Source organism: Phoenix dactylifera, chromosome 3 (assembly GCF_009389715.1).
Source record: "Phoenix dactylifera cultivar Barhee BC4 chromosome 3, palm_55x_up_171113_PBpolish2nd_filt_p, whole genome shotgun sequence".
Taxonomy (NCBI): domain Eukaryota; kingdom Viridiplantae; phylum Streptophyta; class Magnoliopsida; order Arecales; family Arecaceae; genus Phoenix; species Phoenix dactylifera.
The window spans coordinates 15,263,975-15,275,449 of record NC_052394.1 but is presented as its reverse complement, the minus strand read 5'-3'; the positions used below and the strand labels follow the sequence as shown (position 1 = coordinate 15,275,449).

Here is an 11,475-nt window from a genome sequence, read left to right as displayed (position 1 = left end):
TGCGTCTGCCGGGAGTCGAACCCGGGTCTATTGCTTGGAAGGCAATTATCCTAACCGTTGGACTACAAACGCTTCGTATTGGTGATGCAACTAGTAAATATACATTTCTAGATTCTTTGAAGTTGATGCACCTTATGAGCTTCTGAGCTTGAACTTTTACATGTTTGTGGCTCCCCTCATCATGGCACATAGAATGGCACTAAAACTACCTCCCAGCTATTTCCTAGGAGAGGAAATAATTAGGTGGGCCTGGCTCTGCAAATGATAGGTACATGCATGCTTTGTTAGCTATCATCATAGATATTAATGATACTTATCTTCTAACTTTAGGTACAATATCATGGTATGAATTAAATATAAATTATAGACAACTCTATGGGCATGTTTGGCTTGGGGAAGTTGGGCTTTGGAATGAGAATGAAAATGAGTAACTTCCGTTCCAACTATTTGGTTGGAGAAAATCCTATTTCGATTCTAATTCCATGGGGAATCAGTATGCCCCAATTCTCAAAACCCAACCAAACTCTCCTCTTTTATTCAATTCCGATTCTGGTTTTCATTCCAATTCTTTCTAATTCTAATTCCAATCAATAACCAAATGGATCCTAAATCTTATTGATGCGAAAGTGAATCAAGCTGATAGGAACAATCTTCACTTAGAGCCAACCGTACTTCAAGTTAAAACAAAACAACAGGGTTCCAAATGCGACATAAATTTAGACTATGTCAGAGACGAACAGATCTAAATGGACTCATCTAAACCCAATAAAAATACCCAAAATCTACCTTTAAAGGCAAATTAAAAATAGCCAACCTATAAAAAGAGAATGATCGGATCTTCAATCACATCAGAGCCAAATTGGTCTCAGCACCAGCGCAACTCATTTGCAATTTCACATGCATTGCATGCATAGCATATGAACAAAGTTCTTGTCATAATCAATAAACAGTACATTAGGCTAAAAATTTGAAAAACTTTCATCTTGATCTAAATTTTAACCTACAAATGTGTCTATCATGGCCCTTCAAGGATGCAAACGTATCATTCATTCACCGACACGCAAAGCAGCGAATAATTTACTTCCCATCGAGCAATCGAACGGCATAACACAGCTAGAAACATACTCAACAATGATCTTTCCACCTCTTTAATATTGATCCATGGATCATCATCTTAGTGGCATCAATTAGTAGGGAAATTTTTCTAGTTGTGCGTTCATATCTTCATTAAAGAGTGCCATATGGTCACACTTGGAAGAGATGCCAAAGTGTAGTCTTGGAATTATTCTCTGATTCACATGGGCATCGTCGTATAATATCCGGCGCCACCCGTAGTTGACGATTCCTACTCCGACAAACCCACCACTTGTCTTTAGCTTGAGTTCCACAAGACCCCTTCAACACAAGCTGGATATTGATGACTAACTTGGCCATTTCCACAATTTTAGTGCTCCACAACACCTAACTCCTACCTTTTTTTTCTCTTTTCCACACGCCATGGCAGCTACCTCCGCATTCTTAGTATACCTAACTTTTTTGGATGGACATTATCTTCCATTCCAACTATTTGGTTGGAGAAAGTTAGGTTTCTATTTCAATTCCAAACAGGAATGGAAATGCTTCAATTCTTCAAATTCAATTCCTACTCTTCTTCAATATTCTATTCAGAACTATTCTGATTCTCGTTCTAATTTATTTTGATTTCGATTTCAGCTGCAAATTAGATGTGCTTTAAATTTTCTGATCAGTCAATTGGAGCAAGGATTGGATTGCGATACACAAACAATTAAGATTTTCATATGAAGCATTTCCATTTCAATTCCAAACAAAAATGGAAATGCTTCAATTCTTCAAATTCAATTCATACCCTTCTTTAATATTCAAATTTTATTCTACTGAGAATACGACTATTCTGATTTTCATTCTAATTTATTTTGATTTCGATTTCAGTTGCAAATTAGATGTGTTTTAAAATTTCTGATCGGTCAATTGGAACAATGATTGGATTGCGACATACACAAATAATTAAGATTTTCAATTGGATTGTGGGATAATGCAAGTAAAATCATTCATGTGGTTACCTACTTCTACTATTTGAAGTAACTACTGGAGGCCTCCTCCCTCTGCAAATGAATGCCGGAAACTGTTCAGAAAAGACACTAGATACCAAATGGATCCCAAAGGCCAGCTATTTGTGTACCAAAAAAAAGAAAAAAAAGGCCAGCTATTTGTGTACCAAAAAAAAGAAAAAAGAAGGCCAGCTATTCTGCTTGTACTACTTTTGGGTAATTATTGGGACTCTTGGCTCGGCATCCATCGCGTGTAGTGATGCGGGTCATACCTTCCACCTTTAATGTTAAAGAAGTGGCATAAGTAATGCTACTAAAATGAAAAGAATGTGGCATAAGTAAACACTTGTTGATGAAATAATATAGTTATGTATTTATCCATATAAAGCTCTCTCATGCCGACATTAAAGTTGAAGAGGAATAACGAAGGAAGAGAATTATATTTCTATCTAGGTTTACAATGTACATGAGCAGTCTTTATATAGAATAGGAGGCCGATGAAATTTAGTAAGGCCAACTAAGTTTGGCACAATGTTCTACAATGATTCTAACAATTAACATCATTCTTGTATGATTAGATGGTTGCAACTAAATAGCCATCTAGAAATTATCTATTGAGCCAACCTGATCAAGTATAGTTTAAGTTCTTAATCTTAAAATTTATAATATATATCATTGTAAATATAATTTATTGCATTTTTATACATTGAAAATTATCCTATTTGCATGTATACTTCTCAAATCATTTTATTCTTGCATGAATACTGCTTCCATTATATTTTGATAGATGGTGTTAATGAATTGCTATTTTAAATATTACATAATTTCATTATGTTTGCATTAATATACTTGATAAAATCATATAAAATACAGCACACACTTTTTAGTATAAATTGAATGTTAAATTTTTCATAGGCATGATGCAAAAGGGTAATAATGCAAATGGAACTCAAAATAATTATTTGTAAGACCGCTGGCCAAAAAACTAATAGTAGAAGCATTTGTGCAAAAATAGGATGAATTTAAGGTATATATGCATAAATATGTGATAAGCTATATTTGTAAGATTATATATACCAAAAGAAAAAAAAAACTCAAGAATACCATGTAATATGGACATCTTTTATTGCTTTATTTTTGAAGTAATAATGTAGAATTTTAGTTATTTTTATTTTAGTATAGTCTCTTATCAACTCTCTAAAGGGAGAGAAGGGGAGATCATGTGACTGGTAAGGCCAACATTATAACATTTCTAATATAGCATCTTATTTATTTATTTAAACATGGGCATGTAGCAAGTGGTCATCAAATTATAGTAGCCATGCAAAGGTTAATATTTAGCAGTATTATGTAATAAACCATCTTTACATGAGACATGAATATGACATCTAATTGTAAAATTTAGGTATATCTATTAATTCGGTCATATGTTAGAACCATGAATTTTTATATTTGCAAGCTGGATATAAACAATTGTGAAATTAGATGTTTAGTAGGTATTTGCAAGTTTTTTCCTATATATAATCAACTAAGGCAGATGCTTCTGATGCCCTCATGAAAAATAAGCCTTGGCTATTGGATATGTCTCTATTGATATAAAATTGTTTCTTTTTTATGAAAAAAAGATCATGTTGTGGCAAGAACCTTAACTAAGCTACAACTAAGTTCAAACTCTCCTACAATGTTCTTGGATGTCCATCAACCAAAAATTGACATCCCCAGGAATAAGTCCTTTCTTAAATTTTAGTCCATTCTCCAATAAATTTATTTCCTTAAGAGGCTAGGATGATGTTGAATATTATGAGCTTTGTGCCTTTTCTATCCTATAAATATTTTCCTCGCAGAATATTGTTCATAAATGGAATCTATATTTATTCCTAACACTAATATTTATTTCTAATTTTACCTAATATTAATTGGAGTACTAAAAATAGATGACCTATTAAAAAGAAATTAAGTTGTATGCCGTTGTTGTTTGTTTATACTCAATAAAAATTTGGCTACACGAAGTCCTCTTGTATTGATATTTGCATCCAAAATGATCCTCTAATTTTCTGTGGAATCACTAAAGGGCTCATTTGGTTCGCGGGAAAAGAAGGGGGAAAAGTGTGGTTAACGGGAAGATAATGGGATGCCTCTTGTTTGGTTGGAGTTTTCAAAGGAGAGAGAAAGGAAAGTTATATTCCCATGGGAATATGATTCCTACATTTCATAGGAAAAACTTTCTCATGAGAAACATGGGAAAAGGCGAGAATCACTCCATTTTTATTTTTTCCCAAAAAGTCCCTTCAGTATTAAAGAAGCATTAAAGAGGCATTAAAAATCTAATTTTTATTAAGAATATAATAGGAATTATACATAACTTTCTTAGAAAAGTGGATGGCCAACCAAACATAAGCAATTTGAAAAATTGTCACTTCCTCATGGTCAACCAAACATGCCAAAAGTACTTTTCTAGGCATCCTTTTCCTAAGAATTTGTTTTCCAGGAATCATATTCGTAGGACGAAAAATGTTTTCCGCGAACCAAATGAGTCCTAAGTAAATGTAACTTATTTTTTATTTTAGAAAATGATTTAACATTCTTAATTCCCTAAAGTTATTTATTTTAATAATGATAATCTGGGACCTTAGTTATTTTTATTCTAGTTTCTTGTCAGCTTCCACCGGGAGAGAGTAGTATCCAATGGCTTTTAAGCCCAATATTATTACATTCTAAAACGTACCATGAAAGTAAGACAATGTTTACTTTCTTCAAAGATTTACAAGTAGAAGTTGGCCACCAAGCTGTAGAAGCCATGCCTTGCGTTCCACAAGGCTTTATCTTTGCTTAGCCAATGCGAGAAAACCAGCTTCAAATGTGATAAGAACGTGACGTGCAGTCATCACTCACTTCGACAAATTTGAGCTATTCTATTAACTAGAGCCAAATTAATTACTCTAACTTTCCTTCGAGCTTTGAGCCATGAATTTTCATAAGGACTGAGCCATGAATTTTTAAGTCTGCAAGTTGGACGTGAGCACACGTCTCGAGTTATGAGAGTATAAAAGTCTGGTAGATACTAATAAGTTTTTTCCTGTATACTTGATTAAGTGATGTAAATGCTTTAAGTGCTTTGGATATGCCTCCCTTGATATAAAATTTGTTTCAGAATATATAAATTATGTACTTATTTCAAAAAAGATAATAATTAGATATTGATTTGATTTATGATAGCACAAACTTAATCAACGTAGGACTAAATCTTGAGCACTCACCAAACTCTTGGAAGTCTATGAAACAAAATTTGGCGTGACATATTCATACCTAAGTGCTAGTGCGTCCATTAAAAAAAGATTTCTCGAAAGAAAGATACTTGACCTTCTTGCTGTTATTTCTTGTACATGTTATCCATGAATGGAATTTGTATCTATTATTAGCATTAATTTTTTTTTCTTTGCAAGTTTTCTAGTATCAGTGCTTGAAATAGATGGTCTATGAAAGAGGAATCAAGTTGAAAGGTAAAAATTATGGCTCTTTTAGCAGTTGGGTTATATATTGGAAGCTTGAGGAGAATAAGTTGCCTTAGAAGCATTAGATTACAATTATGGCTCTTTTCTAAATAGTATGAAAGAAGCATGGGATGTTTCCAATGGGGTGATTTATTGCCCTTTTCTTATCTTTGTGGGTCGCTATTAAGTAGGAGGACTACATTTTCCATCTCTTTCATCCAATCTCGGCGTATTAAATTATCTTCTAGTGCAATGATTCTATTTCTACACTATGAAGGAAACTTTCAAAGTAATTCTATATATACAAGCTATCTTTATGTCAAAAGAAGCATAATCATTTGTCTGGTCAAAAGAAAATCTTAGAGAGAAAAATTGATTTTTTCCGCGAAAAGAAAAATATTTTTTCAGCAAGTAGAACAAACTTTTCAAAATAAATTTTTATTGAATGAACAAATAAATAAAAGAAATTATCTAAGTGGAAATACAAGTTTTCTAAGCAGATGGATCCTTAATACAATCCTAAGTCAAGTATACCTCTATGTATTTGAAGTTATCATGTTTTGAAGTATATAAACATGAAAATTGCACTCTTTCTACCAATCATCTCAAGTACTCTTTTCCCTAGATTATGTCTTGAAAAGAATAAACAAAAGAAATGCTTCCAGTAAAAACCGAACAAAAATCATCCCCTCCCTTTCTGTTGAGCTAATCATACACATCTCATTTATCTGATGTTTAGTCACAACTACATTGCATGGGCTTATAGTTTTCTAGATTATTAAAAGGATGTTGGCGAAGAATAAGTCATTCCCATAGAAATTGGTTGTCACATTCTCTTACGTTTAATCTTAAATTATTTCAAATTACTTGACTTCAAACCAACCAGTCGTGCAACATTCGAAAAGGTCCATTAAAATTAAAATCGAACCCTAAGTTCCTCCAATAATAAAAGTCTCCCAAATGTAAGTTTAGATGTCAAAAGTTAATGCATAATATTTAAGTAATGCACTATTCCCAATAAGATGAGATTGTATCATACACATCCAAAAAAAATTTAACTTTCTTCGCAAAAATCCATCTTTAAATTGCCCAACAGCCACTTCGAGATCTATGCAAATAATTAAAAAAATAATTAAATTGCTTTAAGATTTGTATGGAACACGATTCAATAGTTTATGTTGTGGAAAAAGAAAAGATCAACCGCTCTTTCGCACGAAAGATTCAATCGAAAGCCATCCAAATGTGCCTAAAAATTAGTTTTTTTAATCCTAATTTAAGTTTTAAAAAAAATGTTAGTTCCCTGCTTGAAGTCAAATAATAATAAAAAAAAAACATGTAACAAACGTCAAGCGACTTGGTCCTCGTCAAACTCCAACCCGTGTGGAAACAAGCCTCGCCTTTCTCTCTCCCAAAACCATACCACTAGCAAGACTCTTTCTATTCGCTGCGGATCTATCAAATGGACGTTTCAGATTAAAAAGCCAAATCTAACATTATATCACTACCGTCCATCATCGAGAAATAACTCATGGTATCTACTTTTGGAGCTCATCCGATCCCCGGGTCGGCAGGATATTAAAGAAAAAAAAAAAAAGCAGTTGTCATAACGTTTTTGGACACCACGTGTCCCTTCTTCATTTTAACTAGTGGCATCTGTCAACGTAAGGTGGGTCCCACGTGAAATCCGTGTTCAAAATTGGGTGCCCGGGTGCCCAGGAAGCGAGAATTTGGACTCGGGAGTCCTGGATCACAACCAATGCCTAGCGGACCATCAGTTTCCCGACACATCACTAGTCGTCCATTACGTGATGTACGAGGGACATCGCACCGAACCATCGAACACTCCGTTAAGCGCGTTCAAGGAACCCAGCTCATTCCAGCGAAAATTTTTTTTGGCGCACGTGTAAGGATACTAAAGTAGAAGTACGGAATAAGATTTAAATGGTTCCTTGCAGCGAATCCCGGGAGTCCCTCGGTCCCACCCCGCCAAATCTCCAACGCGGTGGTCTTGCCTCCCCAAGTTCTTAGATCTAGTGACCCACCCCGCTTCGCCTTTCACTTGTTCTCCGCCTCTTCTTATCCCCCCCGTCTGCTTCGCTTCCGATCCCATCAGGGTTTCGATCTGACCCAAGGAGCCGATCCGATCCGATCCCTAGATCGATCGACAGAGAAACAGCGGCTGCGGCCGGAGGAGCTAGCGTCGGCGGCGGCGGCGGAGGAGAAATGGGACGGGAGGGCGGCGGCGGCGGCGGCGGCGGAGGAGGAGGAGGAGGAGGGATGAGCGAGGGGCTGGTGAGGAAGGTCCTCCTCTCCTACTTCTACGTCGCGGTCTGGATCTTCCTCAGCTTTACCGTGATCGTCTTCAACAAGTATATCCTCGATCCGAAGATGTACAACTGGCCCTTCCCCATCTCCCTCACCATGGTCCATATGGCCTTCTGCTCCACCCTCGCCATCATCCTCGTCCGCGGCCTCCGCCTCGTGGAGCCACCCACCTCCCCTGCCATGACCCGCGACCTCTACGTCGGCTCCGTCGTCCCCATCGGTGCCCTCTACGCCTTCTCCCTCTGGTTCTCCAACTCCGCCTACATCTACCTCTCCGTCTCCTTCATCCAGATGCTCAAAGCCCTCATGCCCGTCGCCGTCTATTCGATCGGAGTCCTCTTCAAGAAAGAGAACTTTAAGAGCGACACCCTGCTCAACATGCTCTCCATCTCCTTCGGCGTCGCCATCGCCGCCTACGGCGAGGCCCGCTTCAACGCCTGGGGCGTCATGCTCCAGCTCGCCGCCGTCGCCTTCGAAGCTACCCGCCTCGTCCTCATCCAGATCCTCCTCACCTCCAAAGGCATCTCTTTGAACCCCATCACCTCCCTCTACTACGTCGCCCCCTGCTGCCTCGGCTTCCTCCTCATCCCCTGGTTCGTCGTCGAGTTCCCCGTCCTCCGCGCCACCTCCTCCTTCCGCCCCGACTTCCTCATCTTCGGTAGCAACTCCTTCTGCGCCTTCGCGCTCAACCTCGCCGTCTTCCTCCTCGTCGGCAAGACCTCCGCCCTCACCATGAACGTCGCCGGCGTAGTCAAGGACTGGCTCCTCATCGCCTTTTCGTGGTCGGTCATTCGAGACACCGTCACCACCGTCAACCTCATCGGCTACGGCATTGCCTTCCTTGGAGTCGCGTACTACAACCACGTCAAGCTGCAGGCGCTCAAGGCCAAGGAGGCCCAGAAGAAGATCACGCAGGCTGACGAAGAGAACGCCCAGCTCCTCGTGGAGAGGGATGGCGACCGGAAGAACGACTCCCAGGCTTGATCTCTCTGCTTTCGTCCTCGGTTTCTCTCAATTCTCCATCAATCTGATCTCATCTGATTTCTTCCATAGCTTGCTTATCTCTCTGTTTAGGTTACAGAGGGGAAGAATTATTTCTTGAAAAAAAGCTAAAAAAAAATAGCCTTTTTTGCGTTCCTTTTTTTTTTATATTTATATGCGGGATGAATTGGATTAGGGCTTCGAATCTGCTTGATCTGTTGGAGATTGATGCAGATGGAGGATTGCTGATCTGTGTATGTCTAGATCTATCATCTTGATCACATGGATTCGATACGGAGCTGGAATGTATGGTTTGGACGCTGCTTTTGCAATTGGAAGGGGAGATGATGGATTATCATTGAACTCTGTTCTTTAGTTGCATTTTTATTATCCGTCTTTTTTTCCCTTTTTTATGGAAATTTATTTGTTGGGCCATCGTAGGAGCTTTCCTCTTCCTTTTAGAGGAAATTAAAACTTGATGTTTTAATTAGTGGTACAACGATATATATTTAGTTCAGATTCTTATCTACCTGTGTTTGTTTCGAATGCTATTCTTTTATCTGATTGATGTTGATCATATTTGAATCGAAGTTGGATCTATCTTTCTATGGTACATGTGTATGCTAATGCACTGTCGACTTCACATTTGATATGTAGTATACTTTGTCACAGGTGCAGTTTATACTATGCTATGTTTTTGTGTTCCAAAATGATTATATTTGAATGAGTTTGTGACAAATGTTGCATAGTTTACATGCAAATTGCTTCCACTGGTTACAGACGTGAAGGAATCATTTTCTTCTCTCAGAATTTGAAACGTTCCGTTCTCCGCTATAAAAAAAAAATGTATGAGGAATTTAATATTTGTTCCATATGATATTTTGCCTCTTGCAGCTGATATTCAGTTTGTTTAGTTTACTCTCCGTTTCTCTCATTTGCTTTTCTTCGTTTATATTGTCTTTCTGAGACATGGCATTGGCAATTTTGGATATTTGTTGTTGAAGGTGAAAGTGATGTGTATGGTGTAAAATATATGCATGATGTTTGTAGATTTTGCGTGATGATACAACCAAAAACTTATGGCTGAACAGATATTCATATCAGAAGATTATGCTGCACATGAGAACTCCAGCATTATAAAAAATTAGTCCACCTTAAAAGAAATATTGTGTAGGCAAGTTCGGGTTGTATATTTCCTGCTGTTGACCATTGGATCACTTCCTACGTAGATCTCAAAAAGTACTCCGGATATCTTCATATATTCTCTTACATAGATCTCAAAGCAACTATTGCATGATCCAATGGTAGATTTGTGCGGAGGAAGGTGAATTTTTTTTCATGCTAAAGATACAACCCTTGCCTATCTCTCAATTAGGAAGATTAGTTATGAGTAACACAAGTATTGTACACTTGATGTGCATGTGAGAGCTAGAGACGGGTAAAGGGGTTCATGAGTCATGTGGCAGACCTCAAGAAAATCGGTCTATTGCGAGAATTGAGTTGATATATATAGTATGAACTGAAAAAAAATGTTGAGCAACAACTGTAGTCTAAATTGAGAGTGATCTAGGTGAATGATTGTGGTCTGACAATGGGAGGCAAAAAAATAATGAGGTGGACCAATGTTACATCACCTGACATCTGTTTTTGTTTCCTCCGAATGATTTCTCTCTCTCTCTCTCTCTCTTCGGGATTGCAAAATATGGTATGCCATGCCGGTCTGAATCGGACGGCATGATGCGTATCATACTGGTTTGGTATCGGAATCTGATATGGTTGGCGTACCGATATTCAGTACATCAAAAAAATTTTGTACCATACTGTACTGTATTGATACTGTGCTAGTATGGCACTGGTATGGCTTCGGTACCGAAATGGTAAATCTTGTTGCAAAGTAAGGACATATTTGGTCAATAAAATGTACAAGGGCTTGGCGTGGGGCTGTGGTTTTAAGTAAATGCGTGCAGTTGTAAACCATGATTGCTCTATGGGGGAGGACTTGTTCCAAATGATGGTAGAGTAAATTGACACTATTGATGCATTTGATGCATGCCAAGTAAGCACTAGATCTTAAGATTGCCTTTTTATTTTTCGAACAATAAAGGTCAGCAAGTAACAGTTTCAGTTCACCAAAATGCACATACTGGTGTGGGTCTCCACCATTTGTTGCATTTGTGACCAGTATTCTGACACAAATGCACAAGGACCAGTGGCAAAACTTGATGCCCCCATATCTTGGATCCATTTGAAAGGACTCTTTAGTGAACTACTTCCCATCACTTATATTTTCTTCCACAACATAATGAAAAATTGCTCCTCAGAAATCTACTGATAAGATTGTACTACAATATGCATTTGAACTCTCCTATTTATGTGGCAATAATGGTCACAGGGTTAAAAGGGGTGTATGCATGGCATGGCCCTAAGGTCAACTAATAGGCAACCTCATTCTATGCCAATGATGATCTAATTTTTTTGGGTCTAAATTGCCTTCATATTCATAATCTTGTCATTATTTTTCCTATCTATTATATCATACTATCAAATTGGGAATGGTAGCGGTACGCAGGAGGGGTAAAATTTCCATGCTATTTGTCAAAGAACAATAT

General features: G+C 37.7%; 1 protein-coding gene and 1 non-coding gene across 2 annotated transcripts; one reads left to right on the top strand and one right to left on the bottom strand.

Moving 5' to 3' along the window:
• TRNAG-UCC lies at positions 1-72 on the bottom strand. Its single transcript has one exon. It is a non-coding gene; the product is annotated as a tRNA-Gly (tRNA).
• Positions 73-7,608: 7,536 nt separating this feature from the next.
• On the top strand, positions 7,609-9,412 carry LOC103706286 (probable sugar phosphate/phosphate translocator At5g25400). Its single transcript, XM_008790347.4, has one exon. The coding sequence runs from the start codon at positions 7,784-7,786 to the stop codon at positions 8,867-8,869; it is 1,086 nt and encodes a 361-aa protein (XP_008788569.1). The 5' UTR covers positions 7,609-7,783; the 3' UTR covers positions 8,870-9,412.
• The last annotated feature ends 2,063 nt before the right edge of the window (positions 9,413-11,475 follow it).

Excerpts from the sequence above, each read along its gene's own strand:
- LOC103706286 (XM_008790347.4), top strand. The coding sequence starts at position 7,784 with ATGGGACGGGAGGGCGGCGGCGGCGGCGGCGGCGGAGGAGGAGGAGGA.